At 31.2% G+C, this 22490-nt stretch overlaps 2 protein-coding genes across 3 annotated transcripts; one reads left to right on the top strand and one right to left on the bottom strand.

Moving 5' to 3' along the window:
* Nucleotides 1–4812: 4812 nt before the first annotated feature.
* On the top strand, nucleotides 4813–7720 carry LOC139510543 (heavy metal-binding protein HIP-like). Its single transcript, XM_071297108.1, has 3 exons — nucleotides 4813–4902; nucleotides 5418–5489; nucleotides 7304–7720. The coding sequence occupies exons 1-3, from the start codon at nucleotides 4830–4832 to the stop codon at nucleotides 7702–7704; spliced, it is 546 nt and encodes a 181-aa protein (XP_071153209.1). The 5' UTR covers nucleotides 4813–4829; the 3' UTR covers nucleotides 7705–7720.
* A 4347-nt stretch (nucleotides 7721–12067) lies between these two features.
* Nucleotides 12068–21703, bottom strand: LOC139511979 (coatomer subunit zeta-1-like). Of its 2 annotated transcripts, XM_071299221.1 has the most exons (8): nucleotides 21560–21703; nucleotides 20567–20635; nucleotides 19638–19719; nucleotides 18376–18467; nucleotides 17540–17673; nucleotides 16418–16508; nucleotides 15525–15545; nucleotides 12068–13244 (listed from the first exon to the last, which is right to left on the bottom strand). In XM_071299221.1, exons 1-8 carry the CDS (start codon nucleotides 21575–21577, stop codon nucleotides 13197–13199), a joined length of 555 nt encoding a protein of 184 aa, XP_071155322.1. In that variant the 5' UTR covers nucleotides 21578–21703; the 3' UTR covers nucleotides 12068–13196. The 2 variants fall into 2 exon arrangements, with proteins under 2 accessions (XP_071155322.1, XP_071155323.1); XM_071299222.1 differs by lacking the exon at nucleotides 15525–15545 and having other exon boundaries at nucleotides 21560–21702.
* Nucleotides 21704–22490: the final 787 nt, after the last annotated feature.

Consider the following 22490-nt stretch of genomic DNA (forward strand, 5'->3'; position numbering starts at 1 on the left):
CAAAATTTGGTTCCTATTTGATTAGTTGTTTTATTTACACAAGCACGGTGGGCCGTGGAAGTATAAATGCAAAATGTTCACACTTCTTTGTCAGCTATACTAGAGTACATTTTTCTTTAGAAATACAGCGTCTAAAATGAATTAGTAGTACTCGATATACAATGCATTGAATTATTCCAAACATTTAACAAGTATTCATATCTGCAAAATTTTTGTGCATGAAAATACCAAACTGTATACTATTATTGAGAGGACTGCACTTGTTTAATGAAATACATGTTTTTGTTTGTAGCCAAAACTTCCTAGATCAAAGACATGGCAGTGCGATCCCCTGACACCTGTTTTTAAGCAATGAAAATGTTTCGTTCTAACGATATAGCTTTGATTATACGAATGTAAAGTTTGGTCTCCCCCACATGTACAGCTTTCCCCAGCCAATGCCAGTTTTCGTTCTCGTTCCTATTCTTGCCAATGAAAATCTGGTGTCAGTTTGCAATGCTAAATATGATTCATAAAAGTACAAGACCTAAATTTAGTATGCAAGACTCGCGTTTCTTTTATTTAAAACTGATCAAGACTCGTCAGTGACGCTCGAATCAAGATAATTGAAAAGGTTTTCCTACTGGGTAAAGTTTTTTAAGGTGTATTTGGTGTATTTACTTTTGTGATATACAATTGCGTGCAGTCAAACCATCCATGTATAAATGGATATTCAGTTAGAAATGAAAAATATTTGTTAAACCATATTTCCTTACCAAAAAGCAGATTGGGTGAAATTCTGTGTGATTTTTATAGTTCGTCTGTTACTGCTTTTGTTTTCATGGATTTTTCCTTTGACCACTTGTTGGGGAGGGTTGGCATACCACTAAACTAGTTCAACTCCACCACATGCATCTTGATTGTAGTCCGAAAAAATAAAGGACTTCATTCCTATCAAACACCTTTTTAATTGTTTACCAGTATATTTCTTTTAGTTTTGGGTAAAATTGTAAAGGAAATAATACTATTAAGACGTCAATAAATTGTTTTTTTCTGTTCTGACTTTGAAGAAATGACCACTTTTCGCCCAATCGAAATGGTGCATGGACATATTTTGTTTCATATTATTAGAATTATTTTGTAATATTATCGGTATTAAACTTGATTATCGACACATGAAAGTTTGTCAGCATTGTCAATCTTTTTAACGTTAAAGTACCAATAGTTCGGTCACTACTCAATTAAGTTTGTCGATAACGTAGCTAATTTTGACGGTAAAGAAACATCAATTCGATCACTTCTCTGTTACGGGCTGTACATTACGCAACTCATTCGGTATTCAAGAGTTTTCAGTTGCTACTTATACTTTATAAAACGTTACCAGTGTCTGATCAGAGAGTTGATGAACCAGGGTTATGTGAAAGAACGCCTTGTTATTTAAAAAAAAAAGCATCGAAAGATATCAAGAACTTTTCGACAAATATTCCGCATCAACTTCACAAGTAATATATGCTGGTATATAGATTTTCGGTAGTAACATTGTTTTCATCTTAATTACATGATATAGTGTTTTTTTTTCATTTGTCTTTGCAAATTATTGACCTTTACTGTTTTGAGTTTGACTGTCCCTCTGGTGTCTTTCGTCACTCTTTTAGTCTACTTTTGGTAATATCCTTTTGTAGTGGCTAGGAATTTAACGTCTTATATATTTTGCTTATGTGCTTTGTCTATATACCATTTTGTTTTTTTTAGTTGACATATTTGTTTGTTTTTATAGTGACTAGGAATAGTACATAATGTTGACTGCTATCCCTATATTTTTGATAATTTTACCTTTTATGTCTTTTTGATTTGTTCACAAATTGTTGTAATTATAAGGAAATTTTATGTGGCTGTCATACAAGTGAGAGGTTTATCTAGCTATAAAGCCAGGTTTTTCCACCATTTTCTACACAAGGAAATGCCTGTACCAAATCAGGAATATGACAGTTGTTCCATTTGTTTTATGTGTTTGATGTGTTTGAGCTTTTGTTTCTGCATATCTACTATCGGTTTAGCAGAAACTTTTTTCAGTGGAACAAACTTCCATATAATGCCTTGCAAATTGAAAAAAAAACTTGAAAACGGTTAAACTGATGCATAAATGAAGTACTGATCACCTTAAAGAGATTTAAATGTATTGTGTTAGGACATTATTTTGCATCGAATATTTGTTACATAGTTACTAAGGGACCACTTTGTTATTTGTTCCACGCGATGCGATATATTTTTTGGGGAAACATCATACTGATAAGGTCATTATCCAATGAAAAATAAACCCAGAAAACATTTCTTATATTTCTATATAATAAACCAATCTGTTTCTACACAGCTAATTTTGCATAGGTACTATTTCTGTACCAAAAATATGTAGTACTGGGAATCTGCTTTTAATATTCAGTACTATTTTGTTACTTTAAAATTATTGTAATATTTAGGTACTTGTATTTTACATTACTTGATTTGTACTTGAAATTTGGGTACTACAGATTTTTTGTTACACGGTTACATTTTTAGCATTTTGAAAGTTTGTCTTTTTCAAATATCATAAAGTTATGATGTTTAAACATGGAAAACTGTGATCATTGTTGGTATTTTTTCTGACCAATATTTTAAGTACAAATCAAGTACTGTAAAATACAAGTACCTAACTATTATAATAATTTTAAAGTATAGAAATAGTACTAAATATTAAAAGTAAATTTCCAGTACTACAGATTTTAAGTACAGAAATAGTACCTATGCACAAGTAGCTGTGTATGTTGCATGCAACCATAAAGGTTTTTACAGTGTAAGGTTTCATTTAATGTTGCTTAAAACAATATAAACTATACAGTAAATTGAATCTGGGTATGTTTTTGTAGGTTTTCTTGATAAAATAGAAAATGATATTCATTTATGTTTTAGTTTTTATTGCCAGCTGCGGTCATTTTGGAAAGGTGACATCTAACGGAAATGGTAAATATTTTTAAAAGTTTATAACATTTAAACCACGTAATCAGTATCTATACAGTTAACCATTTGACTTTAAATTTATGATTACTTGGGTTTTTTTTACATGCATTTTTGATGGAGTTAAGTCAAATGATTTTTCATAGTGTGTCTTTTTATGTTGTAATGTTACACTACTGTCTCAGGTTAGGGTGGATGGTTGCTAACTAAACGAATTGAAAACAACTGTCATATTTCTGACTTGGCACAGGCAATGTCCGAAAAAAAGAAAGTTAAACCTATAAGTTAGTTAGTTAAACCTCCCATTTTTATAACATTTGTTTAATAATCCGTTATATTGGCAAATTTGGATGAACTACCTAAATCTACATAAATCAAAGAGATACAACACAACTGACTAAACAATTCAAATATACCAATCAATATGACAAAGACGCCAACATTTTTTAGTCGTTAATACATACAGCAAATATTAACATAATGCCGTACTAGTATTCACTTTCCCGATAAAGTAAACACTGTAAAAAAAATGTCCAAATCGCACCTCTGGACCCACCTGCACCATGCAGGAAAAGCCAAAGTAAAAAACCTGATCGATGGATGCACAGATCAACCCCAAATCATAACAACCGACAAAGACGGACAATATATCGCATTTCATCTCCAATTCCAACCTGATACTCTTGGTGCTTGAAGATAAATAGCAAATTTTAACAAAAATGTGATGGTATGTCCTGTAAATACAAATAGGTGACTTGGATGGTGAGTTGTCCCTTATCTATGTGACCGACATCAACAGAAGGAGAAAGAAAACTCTTCATCCAAGTCACATATCCATATTTACAAGACATATCACCTCATATATGTTTAGATTAGCTATTTATCTATTAATAGAAATTTGGACATTATATTAGCTACAAGAATATAAAAACGTCTAAAAGTATTTGGTATTCCAAAGGGAAAGACAGGTCTTTTCTTGTCTATGCAATAATCATCTTAAAAACATTTCGTTTTAAAGCTGTCTGAACATTGTATCTTATAAAGATATTTTTGGTATGTACTTTTCAATGTACTTGGTGACGTCATATCTACATTTTGTTTATAATATTAAGAAGAAAACACAACAACAACTCCATTTCGTCTTTAGAATTGAAAACAATGTCTAAGAATACAGGTGAACAGATGCATTACTGAAGTTCCGATCATACCACGGGAAAAAATCACAAAAATACTGAGTTCCGAGGAAAATTAAAAAAGGAATGTCCCTAATCAAATGGCAAAATCAAAAGCTCAAACACATCACATGAATAAATAACAATTGTCATTTTCCTGTGCTGTAACAGACATTTTCTTATGTAGAAAATGGTTGTTCAAACCTGGTTAAATAGCTAGATAAACCTCTCACTTGTATGACAGTCGCATCAAATTCCTTTATATTGACAAGTGTTGGAAAGTTATTTCAATAGATGTTTATATTTTATGGAAATTGATTTGAATTAAAAAAAAAAAAATCTTCCACTTTCTTCTTTATGATTTGTTTGGCCTAGAGCTTTTATGACCTATAGAGGTCAAGGAGGTACGTCGTCCAATTAAACAAGATTCAAAAGAATACACATGTAATACTAGTATTGCAGTTTTCGCAAGGTGTCAGCTAAAACAAAATCCGTATAATTTTAGAAAGTAATGATTGTGACAATTTCTGATACTTGTATTTCAATACAATGAACAATATGTTACTGTGTTGCATGCAACCAAAAGGACATGTTAAGTGTATGGTTTCCTTTTAATGATATTTGAAAATATAAATATAAATTATAAAAAAAAATGTGGATATGAAAGTGTTCCTAGTTAACATCAAAATGGTATCTATCTATTTATTACTGTGTATTGGTATTTGTGGTCAGTTTGGAAAGGTGACATCAAACGAAAATGGTAAATATTTTTCAAACTGTACACCATATAAACCATATAAACCTTCAGTCACCCAGTTATTATCAAATCGGTGATTTACTATTTAACACTGTATTGTGTAGCGAAATCTGAAGCGCGAATTATGTTTATACTAACATGAGCAACACGACGGGTGCAATATTTTGAAGCAGGATCTGCATACCCTTCCAGAACACCTGAGATCACTCCCAGTGTTTGGTGGGGTTCGTGTTGCTAAGTCTTTAATTTTCCATGTGTTTTAGGCATGGCATTGTAAGCTCATTTTCGATTCATGATTTTAAATATCTCTCTGGTATCTTTCGCCACTCTTTTAATTTCGCAACATTTACAAAATTGATAGCACAGCATGTATTAAAGCATGTATAATGAAAAAAAATCTTTCAAAATATTCGGTTCAAACATCCAGTCTTTACTTATTTTTTTTTTCATTCAGACATTTACTTTTGTCTATAAATCAAATGATTTCTTGTTTTAATATTTATCTGATTATGTTGTAGACAAGAAGATTTGTGTATCCGAAGAATTTATGAGAAAGATGATGAAAGGATACTGTAAAAACCCCGCGCCCGGTAAGAAACAGAAAAAAATCACTTGTTTGGTAAATTTTTACTGCATGTGCTCAAATGAAATGCATCGGGTGAAATAATTCAAAAACTACAAAGAAAAACATGGCTTCATTGAAGTCTGCAAAACTTTATAAAACTTTTATATAATAGTTCGTTTCTATGTATGGTGCATTGTAGTTTTTTGTTGAACTTCAGTGTCTCAACTGTTTCCTTATTTTCCTCTTATAGTTGATGTGTAAGCCCTTGGTTTAATTTGTAACCAGGATTTGTTTTCTCTAAATCGATTTATGACTTTTGAACAGCAGTATAATACACTTGCCTTTATCTTGACACCTTCTGTAGCGATTTTTTTTATCCGAAATCTACAAGAAGTTTTTATTCCGTCAAATGAAGCCTGATATTCTCTAAATGCATATGGGTCCACAGACTTTCAGTGTTGTAATATAATTCTTATATGATTTGCATATTAGGGAATACGTTGATATGAATAGTCGTCGAGAGGACTTCCAGTAGTTGATCTTGACGTTGGTTATTTTTCGATAGACGACGTTGACCGAACTTCTTTTCGTAACCAATATAAACAAGATGGTAGCGATTATAACACTAGTCTGTTTCCCGGCCGTTATTGAAATTCTTGTTAATATTTGTATATTCCGAAGGCATACTGAATGTTTTACGGAGGGGACCAACCTATTATAACACCGACGTTAACAAAATCTATTTTCACTTCACGTTAATCGTTAAATTAAACAATAAAAACAAAAACATTCGTTTAAATGATAATAAGAGTTTTTGCAGTCTATTTTTTTTTTTTTATCAGATAGCAAATTTCATTGAGTACATATTTTTGTGTTAACCCGGCAACAAATATATTCGTGCGCCAGACCTATTCAATGACATAAATATACAATTTACGTGTGATAGAGGTAACGAGTGTGAAAAGTATATTCCTTATCTCCAATTTTAAAGAATTATAAGTATTAAAAGCCTTTTTAAAGGAATTTATTGGTGTATAAACTGGACCAAGTCACTCATGATTCATAAAAGTCCTTCGGACTGGTATTTGTTTGTAAGTGAATTGGTCGAGTTTTATACACAAATAAATTCCTTTGAAAAGGCGTTTAATCCTATAATAACGGTAAACGTGGTACTCATTGGAGGAATGCAGTAAAGATAAACGCAAAGGTATATTTTCCACGTGCAGAAAATGAAAGAGGACGATCTTTCATTTAGTATACAACTGTAAAAGAGAGACGACGAAAGAAATCAGAGGGATAGTCAAACTCATAAATCGAAAATAAACTGACCACGACATGGCTAAAAATGAAAAAGACAAACAGACAAACAATAGTACACATGCCACAACATGGAAAACTAAAGACTAAGCAACACGAAGCCCACCAAAAACTGGGGATGATCCCAGGTGCTCCGGAAGGGTAAGCAGATGCTGCTCCAAATGTGGCACCCGTCGTGTACTCATGTTATACCAAATCCAATAAATAGTCTAATTCGGTAGGTCACATTCATGGGAGTGGGATTGTAACTCACATGGGCATTAATGCATACACATTTGTTCACTTAAAAATACTACTTCGCATTATAACTACAAATCGCACTTCAACGTCCCGTTTGCATTTCTGAGTCCTACAAATTCATTTTGTTTACACTTTGCAGCGAATAGCTGTCATGACGAGCGCACTGTTGAAAAACCAACTCTGCTTTTTAAATTAATCTTAAATCGTGTTCATTAATAGTTTGTTAAATTTATTATTTTATGAAACCAATTATACATGTATAAGCTTCTTTATATTTTGCAGCTCATAAAGAAAGACCTGTATTTTTTGCATCCTTGAAAACGCACCCGTTTACTCTAAATGGTATAAATGATGTATTAAAGTTCGATGACGTCAGGATAAACAGGGGTGATGGATATAATCCTTCAAATGGCGTCTTTGCCGCACCGCGCAGTGGAATATATCAGATATCATGTATGCTCCTTGGAGAGAAATCAAACCGTGTACAGTACCAACTTATGAAAAATAATTCAGTTTATACCTATGGGTATGTTGGCAACCAAGACCATGATTCCCAGAGTATAAGTTCAATACTTGACCTTAAGCAAGGGGATCGTGTTTTTATACAACACAGAGTGAATGGAGTACAGAAGATTTATGGTGGCAATTACTCTACCTTCTCTGGCTACTTTTTGCAAGAATAAAAATATTCATCTTGAATTTTTGTGTCTGTTTTTATTTCAGTGCTTTAAATAACTTCTGTTGCGTGTTGATAGTGTTTGCGAACCATAAATTGTTCACTCGATATGTGCAAAAATATTCAGGGAATAACATATATACAAACCAAGAAACGGTTAATCAATGCGTTAGGTACAATGAATTTCCATTTTACCTTTTTATGAATTTTGGGTCCTAGGTGCTCTTCGGCTTCGTACTATATTATGCCCTTTTTTTTAAATTCAATCCTGGCATCTATGATGATTTTATTTGAATTAGAACTTCAAAAAATATTTTAGCTTGATTGTAGATGAAACAATTTCTTTAAATGCTAGGAAAAAGTAAAATCACAAAAATACTGAACTCCGAGGAAAATTCAAAAACGAAAAGTCCTGAATCAAATGGCAAAATCAAAGTATAAAACACATCAAACGAATGGACAACGACTGTCATATTCCTGACTTGGCACAGGCATTTTCAAATGTAGAAAATGGTGGATTGAACCTTGTTTTATAGCGCTAAGCCTCTCACTTTTATGACAATCACATCAAATCCGTTATTTTTACAATGATGCGTGAACAAAACAGACATAATCGGTAGAAAAAAGTCAAAATAGGGCTAAAGCAACAGTAATAAAAAATACAGCACTATTACTGTTGGTCCACATCTCTTTTTTAGAAAGTCTTCAAATATGCACCGAAATACATTGTGGGAATTGAGTTGACTAAACAGTTTTAAAAATGCGGTAATCAAACGATATAAATGTGAATAAGACAGTGGAAATGACAAAATAATTTATGCACAGGTTACAATGCAGTCCTCAATTATTTGGTATATTCAGGACTGTTTATATAGCACTGATCCTGGCATGTAATAGGTACCGTTCTGTTAAATTCTTAGGATGCCAGTGGACAAAACGTTCGGCTTTACAACCATGACGATTTTGCTCGCAGTGGCGTGCTTTGCATAACCCAATTCGTAATTGAGAGTATCGGAATCATGAACATGTCCACAGCACATACGAAAAGCGCATACACTTTACAATTCGTCACTGCCAAGCTGCTGACCAATAATGAAGTTATTAATGAGAAAGGTGTGACGAAAACCGTTAAGTTCATCAAACATTTTAAAAATTCTCAAAGTATCAAAACTATCTGACAGACGTGCGTGTGACTAAAATATCTCTTGGGTAAACGAACGGACAGACAGACAGACGATGGGACAAAGTAAATATATATGTATATCCCAATTTTAGCGTTGGGTGATTTGTATATCTTGATATATGCATATGTCAAGATCAACAGTCAAAATGAACAATCACGTATCCCATGCATTATTCAACTTTTTTTAAAACTTTACAACTATCTTTACAAGAAACAAGAGTGCACACGCCGAAATGTCTCGCCTTCTGTACTATCAATTGATATTATGTTGATTGTCCTAAATATAAAGCTTTACTACATCTATCACATAAAATTAACATGATCCAAGAACTAGAGGTTCTCAAGAGCCTGTGTCGCTCACCTGTTACTGTATTTACTGATGTCGGCCATCTTGGTTGGTAAGCGGGGTCATTAGACACTTTTTTGAAATAGATACCCTAGTAAAGATTGTGGCCAAGTTTGGTTAAATTTGGCCCATAGTTTTAGAAAAGAAGATTTTTGTACAAGTTACAAAAATGACGAAAAGTTGTTCAATATTGACTATAAAGGACAATAACTCCTTAAGGGGTCCTCTAACAATTTTGATCATGTTGACTTATTTGTAGATCTTACTTTGCTGAACATTATTGCTGTTTACAGTTTATCTCTATCTATAATAGTATTCAAGATAACCAAAAACTGTTAAATTTCCTTAAAATTACCAATTTTAGGGCAGCAACCCAACAACAGGTTGTCGGATTCATCTGAAAATTTGTGAGGGGATAGATCTGATTCTGATGGACATTTAAATCTTAAAAGATTTTCCCTAAATGTCTTAGTTTCAAAGATATAAAGCAACTAGAGGCTCTAAAGAGCCTGTGTCGTTCACCTTGGTCTATGTGAATATTAAACAATGGACACAGATTGATTCATGACAAAATTGTGTTTTGGTGATGGTGATGTGTTTGTAGATCTTACTTTACTAAACATTCTTGCTGCTTACAATTCTCTCTATCTATAACAGTACTTTCTGTGGAAAATGTTATTGAAAATCTTCAAATTTTAAGAAAATTGTTAAAAATTGACTATGAAGGGCAATAACTCCTTAGGGGGTCAATTGACTATTTTGGTCATACTGACTTATTTTTAGTTCTTACTTTGCTGTACATTATTGATGTTTACAGTTTATCTCTATCTATAATAATATTCAAGATAATAACAAAAAAAGAGCAACCTAACAACCGATTATCCGATTCATCTGAAAATTCCAGGGCAGATAGATCGTGACCTGATCAACAATTTTACTTCCTGTCAGATTTGCTCTTAATGCTTTGGTTTTTGAGTTATAAGCCAAAAACTGCATTTTACCCCCATGTTCTATTTTTAGCCATGGCGGCCATCTTGGTTTGTTGGCCGAGTTACAGGGCACATGTTTTTAACTAGATACCCCAATGATGATTATGGCTAAGTTTGGTTAAATTTGGCACAGTAGTTTCAGTGAAGAAGATTTTTCTAAAAGATTACTAAGATTTACGAAAAATGGTAAAAAATTGACTATAAAGGGCAATAACTCCTTAAGGGGTTGACTGACAATTTTGGTCAAGTTGACTTATTTGTAGGTCTTATTTTGCTGAACATTATTGCTGTTTACAGTTTATCTCTATCTATAATAGTATTCAAGATAATAACCAAAAACTGCAAAATTTCCTTAAAATAACCAACTCAGGGGCAGCAACCCAACAACAAGTTGTCCGATTCATCTGAAAATTTCAGGGCAGATAGATCTTGACCTGATCAACAATTTTACCCCTGTCAGATTTGCTTAAATGCTTTGGTTTTAAAGATATAAGCCAAAATATACATGTTACCCCTGTGTTCTATTTTTAGCCATGGTGGCCATCTTGGTTTGATGGCCAGGTCATTGGACACATTTTTTAAACTAGATACCCCAAGGATGATTGTGGCCATGTTTAGTTAAATTTGGCCCAGTAGTTTCAGAGAAGAAGATTTTTGTACAAGTTTACGGACGACGGACGACGGACGCAGGACGCCAAGTGATGAGAAAAGCTCACGTGACCTTTCAGGTCAGGTGAGCTAAAAAGAGGTCAAGGTCAGATATATCAAACTGGAATTACATGTATATCTTACAATCAATCCATACACCAAATATTCTTTAAATATAGTTGACCTAGTGAACATCTAAGAAACAAACTTAATAAGGAAAACTAAACATTGGTTAAATATGTTTTCCCAATCTTTTGACTCATGTTGATCCTAATTCAGATTTAAAATCAATTGATGTGACAGTATGTTGACTTGGCATAATCTGTGCAGGTCTGTTTGTTTAGAATTATATGGTTATATTCTAAATTCAAAGCACTTCAGAAAACAAAATTGTTCATCACAAACAAGTTTCTTAACGTACACACAGGTCTTCAAGACTTTACCACACAAAAGTCACTGTAACTAACAGATACATTTATAAGCTTTTCTCGATTTGTTATGGTTTGAGAGCTGTCTTCTTTTATGCCAAACATGTTTTTGAATCAAAGTTAAATGTTTCATACAAGGTTGATCTAATTATTACCTTTCCATATTAATTTTTTGGGGGGTTCTACACATAGTATAAATTATTAATGAACATTACTGTACAGAATTTTAAAATGTGATGTTTTTATCTGGAAAGGATTCATAATGGCAGATTCAGGGGTTGGTGTTTAAATCAGAGGCATGAAAAGAACAGTTACAAATGAATATAAAGTTAATCCACCACTAAAATCTTATGTCTATCAACCCTAGTCTACATATACAGCAACTATTTGTACTGAGTATTTAATATCACCAACTCAGTCTGAAAAATAGGGTTGACATAGCAAAATTCTAGTTTAACTCATTATCTTTCGGACAATTCAGTACTTTTTTTGGTACTGATAAACAGATTGTATTTGCCTGCAAGCAATGTGTCTGAACAGTACTGACTTAACTGCAGTGAATAAGTAAGTCTGAAATTGACTGAAAAAACTGAAATGACTGATTGATTTATTATTCAGTCTTTTTAAGTGTGTTCAGATTAAAATGACAATTTCAGTTCAAAACTGATTTACTGGGGGTTTAACTTTCAAAATTTTCTTCCACTTTTGATGGTTTGATCATTTCATACCTTATTTTGTATGGAGTTCCACACTTAACTTCTAGGAAGAAAGCAATGTATAGTACACATGTTTTTATTTATTGACTCTTTTACATGTTCATTAAAACAATTGACATCATATATAAATAAAATTTAACAGTTTAAACATGAGAATAGGTCATTAAGATGGTACCCAACACTTTCACTAAAATCAATTTAGCTCGTTTAATTTTCATAAAATTTTGACAAAGTATTTACTTTAACCCTTTAACCAAAATATATAAATTTTAAAAATTTTGAACCAACCATTTTATCAGAAAAATTAGACTGGTTATATATATCAGTTTGACAAACACCAATTTTGATCATTGAGAAGCTTAATATTCCCTTTACAACACAACATAATTAAAACGTTTAGCTGATTTTACAGAGGTATCTCCCTGTAGTGTTAGGTACCACCTTAATATATCTTTTGTAAAGAAATAATCTAGTAGTTATTCATTGTTGAACCAGGACATACAATGAATTTTCTATGGAATTTTGAAATATGTAAACCAAACGTGTCTACTCAGTTCATCAGGCATTTGGTTTCAAATTAATATGAAATATAGTTTTCTCATGGTTTTATCACATTTTGCAATCAAAACACACACAAAGAAGTGTATATTTAAAAAAAATGTTATTTGCCTTTTTAAGTTTTTAAATAAATGATCCCAAATTTAACACAATGATTTAGAAAAAAAATAATTTTGAGAACATTGAACTATCTTTAAACTGATAAATCAACCTCAGTTGAATAATATTGACAGAAATCTTGCTTCCAAGAATGAAGTTTTTGTTAAACTATGTGAAAATATGGGTATTCAGTCCTTCAGTGGCTTTTGATAAAAAAAAAAAAAAAAAAAAAAAAAGCCTGCAGATACAAACTGAATTTCTTTCTCACATGATTTTAAACAACAACAATGAAAACATTTCATTGCGTTTGAATTTAAATGAATGTTGATGAAATGAACCATCTATGGTAATGTATATGCACATTTTGAAATCCCACATAACTTGTAAGAACTTTTGCTATACATTTGACACGGGGAAAATATGCCAGCTGTAAAACAAAGTTATTTCAAAGTATCTTCCAAAAATGATGGTCCACAATTATATCACATTCTCTCTTCCTCTCCCAAGATGAATAAATAAATGATAAATGTCCTCACTTCAGTAATGACCACTTGATCTGTTCCTTGGCACTCTGTAGAACCTATAAAACAAAAATATATTGAAAGCTGGTTAAAGGGGAATAACTCAAACTTGTAAATCAAAGAACATTATTTTGTATTATCATTTAATTCAACCATTTAGGTGAGCAATATCTCATGAATAGAGAAGTTGTTAAATTAAATTAAATGTTTCCTCTTTAGCAAAAATAAATGTCATATAGAACCTATGACACCATCATTTAAATTAAACCTCAACTTCTAATTCCACATAAATTTTGGAACCTGCTAAGGACACCTACACTTTTAAAATAAATCTAGAATGTGTCTGATGCCCCTCTTGCATCAAACATTTAAAAGGGACATTAGTCAAGAACAGGTAACATGACACAATCAAAATCTGAACCTGCTTTGTGTTTGTAGTAATAGGCTTTGTGCATAAGTTGCATAACAATTGATTGAGACAAACTAAAGTTAGAGACAGCAATCTCATTTTATTACCTATGGAAGAACAGACGGACAAGGGTAAAAATCCTTTAGGACCAGTTATATGTACATTGAAGCAAATTATTTTTATTAATTTGTGTCTGTTTTTGCTGACTTTTTCAAATGTTATATCTTAGAATATTTTAGATTCTAATTGTACACGGAGAGATGATTTGTGTTCCCCCTTCAATTCAACTGAGCAGGGATATGATCAAGCATGCATATTTCCACCAAACTACTGTAAATCCAGAAGTCATTGCAAGGTTTTTATTAATGGAAATAATGGGACAGAGTGAGTTTCAAATTCATCTAGAACTCGCATTCTGACATCTGATACATATATCTGTATGCAGATTTACCTAAAATCCCAACAATTAATCTCACATTTTTGTCCATTCTTTCTAAGTATTGAAACAATAAATGCATGCAATAATTTCTTAAATTACACCAATTATCCTAAACATTTCAAAATACTTTTAAAGGAAGGTTTTATGCAAACCATGTTCAGATGCCACATATAATCATCATGTCGTATATATCATTACAACGTTCTTTTTCTAATTATGAAAGATGAATTCTAAGCTCTAAGATATCCCACGCTGGCTACTGTGAAATCTTTTATGTTACAAGAAAAACAGTTGTGCTACTAAGTACAGAATCATTTATTTTGAACGAAAATAACAGCATCAGTGATGGCAATATATACATGTAGAGGTATATAAATTGATGATATTTTAATCTTTTGTTAAGACATGAATATTGATAACAAGACAAAGAAAATAAACTTCAGTTTCCTAACCATTCTATAGCTACTTATCAGACCACAGATGGATTTTCACCTAATTGTGATTGGTTAAATGCTGTCACGTGGTGACCCCCTATGAGACTGTAGGGGTTAGTAAGTTTCATAGGGGGTTCATGACACGTTAATGGTGACGTCATCTATTGCTGTTGTTGTGTTTCATTGTTTATTTTTCAACATAACGCAGCAGAAAAAGTCCAGCGTCTGATAAATTTTTTATTCGGTTTACTACTGACCCGCTACGGATCCATAGAGGGTGAATAAAATTCATAAAGGGATTCGGCCAGCAAACTATATAACTTATATTATCCTATTTATCATGACTACTAAAACAAATGTTTGCAATTTTTTAGTAAAGCACAATTTACATGATTTAGGTCCCATGCAATTCCCTATCTATTCAAGGTAAAAAATTATTCAAAATAAATTCATTTTACCATTATACACTATATTTTCTTCAAGGAGGTATGGAGCTAGTAAATATGTGTTTACTTGCATACAAAACAAAATTCTACTTCCAATATAACATCAAAAATGTGTTGTCAAAAATTTACTTTAAAAGGATAACAAACATGTATGGATCAACAGTGGGTTAACATGAAACCGCCCTTAATAAGCTCAAAGTTTTAAAATATGCTAATAAAGATAAAGTTTAAGTTGCGTTTAAGACTAGTATGCATGTTAAGTTCTTAAAATGTGTAGGCAATTTGCGATTTTGACATCTAATAATGCTAAAAAATTACATAAAAATGTCCTAGATGTGCCTTTTGAAAACTGAGCTGCTTACTTGTGAAGTGCAAAGTGAAATATGAAATAACATTATCAAATACTTCCAATCTACTTGAAAACCAACATTTTTTTTAAAAGCAAAATGCTCAAAATACTAATACATGATTTTGAAGTATTGTAAATAACTCAATATTTCTCAATTTTTAAAAAATTACACTAGTTTCACAACTGTTTTTATGACGACAAAAGATTTTCACAGTATTTCCCTCATTATTATACACCAATATACCAATATGTGTCATCTTACCTCTAATTTTTTAGATAAGTGCTTTAAGAAAACACAGATATTTAATATACTATTTGTTATTAATAACACACAAGCATAAATAAAAGGAAATCTAAGAGAAGTAGATACAGTTTCAAGGAAGATGATAATTAATGTGCTAATGAACGTTCAATGTCCAGTTTTTAACTGAATCTTACAAAAGGCATTCAAATATGTCATTTAGGTATTTTAAAAGCAGAATTACCCAACAAATTTGTTGTCATTTTATAATAAAGCCAACTTTAAATTAATCAAAGAAAGTGTTAACAAATAACAAAATTTCTCAATTTTCAAACATCATTTTTATTGAAAACAAGCATTGAAGATTATTCTAAATTTTCCAAAAAATTATCTCAATCTTCAAGATATCTTTATTTTTCAAATCACAAAAAGGAAAATACTAAATGAAACAGTATCGACTCCCCTTCAGCATGTGTAAGTCATACAACACTGAAGTATAAACTAATAAAAAAAATTTTAAGTGCATTAGTTGGGGCTGTTATTTGCTGAACATCATAAATACTAAATAATATATCTTCTTACATCTATTTTCATATTTCTCATTCTTGCAATCGCAATGTTAACCATAATTTCAAAGTTCCATTAAAATCAAAATTTCAATATCACTAGAATTTCATAATAACACAATTTTGCAATTGGAAAGTTAAAGTTAAATAAATGAAATATCCACTACTTTAATAAATTAATATTAATATATATTATTCATGATTTGTACTCAAAATAATATTAAAACCATATTCCAATTGGTAAGTGATGCAACCTTTAGCTATGCATACATGCATGGACAAACACCTTATGATGTATGGCATAACATAGAACATGGTACAAGGGAGGTAACTCAGATGTTAACTTACTTGTGCCATAGTCTGTTCACCTATATTGAGATCATCTGTTCGTAATGATACTTTCTGTACTATTGATGTTGCATCTGAATCTAAAATTATCCTGCAAGTAAAAAATATACATAGAGTGGGGTGCTCATTTTCGCCATATCTTTCCATGTTTTCTACAGTTTATGTTCAGGTCTATATGTTTTTGAAGTATACTGATATTTCTTTATGAAGATAACTTCAAATGCAAAACATTCCTTAGCTTGAAAACATGTTTGTTTGAAAATAATCATCTGTAAAGTTAGATTAAAGGGTGTTTGAAATTTCCTGATGTTTTGTCAATGGGGGACACATATTCGCCGTTTTTACACATCTATTTAAAACCAAATAACTGCAGCTTAATATAATATTTATCAAATAAATTTCATTATAGATGAACAGCAGACATTTCAAAGGTGTAAAAAACAGAAATTTAGGCCAATCAGTCAAAAAAATTACTAAGAAAAAGTTCTTTGAAAATCCTGTTTTTCATTCAGGAAATTGACCGAAAATCGTTGCCCTTTTTTCAGCCCTTTTGCAGTAAGTGCCGTAATTTTGTTTAAGTTTAAAAAATAATCATATTTGTTATAAAATCATAATTTATCGGCATATTTCTTCCATTTCAGCCATCCTTTGAAGTTTTTACACCCCAAAATCATAAAACGGCGAAATTGTGTCCACGGCTAATATGAGCCCCCCACTCTACAAAATATCAAATAAACTGTTGACTAGAGATATGTTGAGCCTTTATGTAATGTTGATAGTTTAATGCAATTCCTGAAATCAAAATCACCCCTGTCTCGTACTCTCATTGATATGTACCTGCTCTTTGACTGGTTTTTTTCCCATTTTTACTGGACTTTACATTTTTTTGTGAGTCAGTTCAAAGTGTAGTAATTTTTAAATTTTAAAAACTTCACCACTGATTTTTTCACAGATAATATAAATATGAAAGGCTGAATGTGTCTTTTAGAATTTGAAATTTTAATACACATGCCTACAGCTCTTGTTTAAATCCTTACAACATGCAAACTGTAGAAGGGAGATAATTCTAAAGTAAAGATCAATTGAAAAAGGGGGAGATAACAAAATAAATACAATCATTACCCTCCATCACATATTTCATCTACAGCTAAGAACACAGCATCCATATTATCTAACAAAGCTCTCTTTTCTACATTCTTTCTCAAGATTTGACTAACTGATTCATATAAAGCATTTAAAACACTGGCTAATATCAACTGAAATGAAAAATAAAAATTTGAAATTATATATAGAAAGCAGTAAGATGTGTTATGGTGGACAGAGAATTAAAATCCCTTTTTTTTATTATAAGTTATATATATTATATGTTTTAAAAGTTATAAATTTATCAGTTAATTTGTAAATTCTTAGTTTTTTGGTAGAGTACAATTCTTACATGAAAGCTATTAATTGGAAAATTTAGTTTTTTTGTTGTTATTTCTATTTTCCCAATACCATTCTCAGTTTAGCTTTCCATTTTTATTAAACAGCTGTGAGTAACAACCCGTTTAAATGCTGATGGAAAGCAGGCATCACAATCTTAAATTGCCTTTTGTTATGGAAGTGATGTAGTAAAATATATTTGTTTTATACACTTTATAATGTTGAAAACAGTATGCTGACCTCTGTATGACTTTTGGTTTTTACATGGTTGGACTGCTGACTCGCTATAAATGTTTACCTTTTCTAATTTTACATGTATTCCTATTTTGTTATCATAAACTATAAATTGTTTACTGTATTCATCTAATATCCAGGATTGAAGATGCAGATGGGTTGATCTATAGGAATACTTTTCTGCTTAAAATAGTGTAAGCAACTTTTTTTTGACAAGCTCAACAACTTTAAAAGGGTTTGTACCTTGTTTTTTTTGTGCTATTACTGTAAAAATAAAATAAAATGTAAAGAATGGAACAAACCTCATTTTCCTGTGAGCTACCAACAACATAGAAGAACAGATCTACATTACTTCTATATACACAGGTCAAACCTTCAAACATTATTATTTCAGCTGAAAAATAAATGTACACATGTTATTTCCATAATTTTTACAGATGAATGGATTGATTTATATGATTACCACTAGCATGTGTAACGAAGATGTCAACATTCTGTTAAAAAAATTACCAAGAGGTCTATAGCAATGCTGTGATTCTGTTTAATTCCCATTGTTTAATGTTTACCACACATTAACTAAATATACATGAAATATTTGTAACTGGACATTTAGAAAACAACGTTCAATCAATCTCAATGTTACTAATAGAAAGGAGAATTTGTTTTTAGGCATTAAGAGTTTGAAATCTTAAAGAAGTTGATTGTATTTTGATTTTGAAAATAATTTTACTCATTTGGAAAATAAAGGGTAATGTCCCGGAAAACTACAGCACATTTCACTTTGAGAAAAAAACATAGCCACAAATACAAATACATATCATGGAACAACATTTTTCTACATTTTCAAACAAGTACTTAGGCCAATTAAAATATATGTGTGGTTCCAGTAACCCTACCGTCCCTACTTTTTCGGCTGAAAAATAGCCTACCCTAAAGATTTTATTGTCATTTTTCATTAAGCACTGTTAAAGTCAGAATGTTGTTCTGATAGACCCTATGTAAAAAAAAACCAAACATAAAATAAAAAAAAATCCCTACCTACCTACCCTAACTTTTTTTCAGATGTAACTGGAACCACACGTACTTTTTTATTTGGCCTTAATATGTATATTATAACTAATATGTATGGAGTAACATTGTTTGTTAACAACAAAACTTAGTACAGTATTGAGATTAAGACTTAATCTTTCAGTGTCAACCTAATCTTTAGCTATTACGATATACTATTATAATTTGGTGGTGGAAAAAAAAACGCTCTATATAGTATAATTGTATAATTTGTTGTAACAAAAAGTAAAATCACAAAAATACTAACTGAACTTATCGGAAAATCAATTTGGAAAGTCCATAATCACATGGCAAAATCAAATAACAATATGCATCAAAAACGAATGGACAAGAACTGTCATATTCCTGACTTGGTACAGGCATTTTTAAATGTAGAAAATGTAACTAATTTAAAATTTTATCCTCAACATATTTTTAATGCAATTCCCTGTTTAAAATAAACAAAACAGTACAAAAAGTAAATTAATCTGCAGATTCACACTATACAGATACTCACAGTTAGCTTTATGTGTTTTATTGAACAAGTTTTTCTCAAAAGCCTTCTGTTCTTTTGAGGTAGGAAATTGATCATCATAATACTGAAAACAAATCAAGTTAAGTTTGAAAATAAAATAATAAAAAGAGAAAGAAAATAAGTTATCATGGCTTAGGAATTTCATAACTTTCTTTGTTTATTTTTTCAATAGTTCAAAGCAGTTTTTATCCATATTTGTTCTGGGTTTTTTTATACAGATTTGCTCTGACCTTTTCATCCATATTTGTTCTAAATTTTTGTGTCCAGATTTGATCTGTCATGTCTGGACTTTTTTAATCTAGACTTAGTTTTCTTGTTTGAATTGTTTTTCATTTGTGATTTCAAGGTCTTTTTATAGCTGACTATGCGGTGTGGGATCTGGTCAATGTTGAAGGCCGTACAGTAACCTATAGCTGTTAATTTCATTTAGTCTCTTGTGATGAGTTGTCTCCTTCGTAATCATAATCACATCTTCTTTATTTATTGTTCTTGCTTTTTTATAAAGATTTGTTCTGTGTTTTTCTCAGTTTTGTTTTGTAGTTTTTCAACATCATTAAATAAATTTTTTTCACCAGAAATCTACAAAAATCAGCTGTTTTGTCATTCATTGAACACAAACAAGAATGTTTTTAACTGAATCCTCTTGTGTTAACTTTAGATGTACAAGTTTTATGCTAGTTACGATGAATTTTCTATACCATGTTTACTTTGATTGAAAAAATGGCATGCATTATACTACATGATGGTAATTATTGTCAAAGTGCTAGTGTAAAAACAAAGAAAATTTATCATGTTTATACATGTATGGAAATCTTTTTTTGTTGCAGTTTTTCATGTTTATAAGGGTTTGATAAGTCATCCCTGTGTGAATATAATATTGTTTGATTGAAACTTTGGTTGATTATATATACCTTTGTTACTAAACGGTTTCCATCGTTGTCTAGTATGGCAACAGCTTTTACCATATACAGAGATGGCTCCTAAATTTAAGAATAAATAAAGAAAAAGAAACATTAGCCAAAATATTTAAAAATCTCTATAGACAGAATTAATTGTAAGAAGGCAGTGCATCCAGTTTCGTCAAGACAAATATACACAATGCAAATTCTTCAAGTAAATATAAATTACTTGCACAAGCATGACAAGTAGCTATATAGTACCCTGTCATTAAGAAAAAAAATAATAAACATGACAATCATAAAACAAAAGAGTACAAGCTGAGTTGAAGTGTATGTAGCTGAAGCATAGTATTACTAAGGACTTCACGAACTTTTTGTACAATTTGAATTATGGTCTGCAAATTGTCAAAAAATGTCATGAGGATCTAAGAGCTACTCTTCCACAGCTTAAGGACATGCTGCTTGTAACAAAGATACTGAAACAGAACATTGTTGATAATGAAAAAGTTATCAAAAAACATTTGATAAACAAAAGTCAAAGTATTATGATGCAAAAAATTATTACGTATATATCAATACACCTTATTGCTTTTTGTCTACCATTACTGGATATCACACAGGTTCCCGTAAAATTTTGACCTCATAAAACAAAACATCTGATGCCACAATGGAAAAGTGATTGTTGTATGAGTCAAAAGTTCAAGCGGCCGGGTCAGCCGGGATAAGCGATTATGTATCAACACAGTACAAAATCAGGGTTTATTTTCTATTCTCGGTTTAAACAAATATGTTAATCAATCACAATATCTACATTGTGTATATTAGTACAAAATAAAGAGGCCGAATCGACTATGCCATATTTTTTAGACTAATCACCGAAGAAATTATGTGTGGCTAAATAGTGTCGTTAGCAGCTGTTTCCTATTGGTGTTTGGGGTTTTCCCTCTTCATAAACATTTTAAAGTGTTCATTAAATCAATGTGTATATAAGTTAACTTTTTTTACCAATATTCCACCGTCCATTGCTATTTCTTAGACAATAAATCAACAAAAAAAGATTGCCGACAATTGACGTGGAAGTGATTCAATGTAAATAATCATTTTTGTTTTATACGTTAAAAAGGTACAACTCCAAACGCTCAAACGACGTTATCTTCAGATGAATCGATGACAAATCGACCCACGAGAAATCGCCACACACCTAGGGAACCACTAATGACAGGACGATTGCCCGGATAGTGACAGGACGGTTGACCGGACGACATATAAATAGTCATAACTTTTTTGTTATCCGATAGATTTGTTTAATATTTGTAAACCTGAAAGATATTAAACTATATTTTATGAATATAAAAAAAAAAGAGGAAAAATAATTATTTTTGAGCAAAAAAAGTTGACCGGACGGTATTCACACTCGCCAATATACGCTAAATATATATTCAACTGGTTGACGACAAGTGTTAATATCTCTTTTGTTTTACAATATTTGTCCATGAAACTCAGGAATCTGTGAGATTTATAAATATATTATACGAAAATATAAACTTGATTGCAAAAACACGTGTTTTTCTCATAAAAAAGTTGACCGGACGGTATTCACCCTCGCTGATATACGCTATATAAAAATTGAAATGGTCGACGACAAGTGTTAATATCTCTTTTGTTTTACAATATTTGTCCATGAAAATCAGGAACCTGTGAGATTGAATAGTATATTACACGAAAATATAAACTTTAAAGTAAAAAAGAAAAAAAATCTGCAAAAAAAGTTGACCGGACGGTATTCACCCTCGCCGATGTACGCGTTGATTATATTGAAATGAGCGACAAAAAATGTAAATATTTTTTTTTTGTAAACAATATTTTTTCATAAAACTGAGATATGTGCGAGATAAATAAATATATGATATGAAAATATAAACTCTATGATAAAAAA

This window comes from Mytilus edulis, chromosome 2, assembly GCF_963676685.1.
Source record: "Mytilus edulis chromosome 2, xbMytEdul2.2, whole genome shotgun sequence".
In the NCBI taxonomy this organism is placed as follows: domain Eukaryota; kingdom Metazoa; phylum Mollusca; class Bivalvia; order Mytilida; family Mytilidae; genus Mytilus; species Mytilus edulis.

What these genes read in the sequence shown, in the direction of transcription:
- LOC139510543 (XM_071297108.1), top strand. Translation starts at nt 4,830, where the DNA reads ATGGTATCTATCTATTTATTACTGTGTATTGGTATTTGTGGTCAGTTT. An exon ending in GGTGACATCAAACGAAAATG is followed by an intron (nt 4,903 to 5,417) that starts GTAAATATTTTT and finishes ATTATGTTGTAG; the next exon opens with ACAAGAAGATTTGTGTATCC. An exon ending in CTGTAAAAACCCCGCGCCCG is followed by an intron (nt 5,490 to 7,303) that starts GTAAGAAACAGA and finishes TATATTTTGCAG; the next exon opens with CTCATAAAGAAAGACCTGTA.
- LOC139511979 (XM_071299221.1), bottom strand. An exon ending in GATGAAATATGTGATGGAGG is followed by an intron (nt 16,509 to 17,539) that starts GTAATGATTGTA and finishes TTTTACTTGCAG; the next exon opens with GATAATTTTAGATTCAGATG. An exon ending in GTGAACAGACTATGGCACAA is followed by an intron (nt 15,546 to 16,417) that starts GTAAGTTAACAT and finishes GTTTTCTTAAAG; the next exon opens with CACTTATCTAAAAAATTAGA.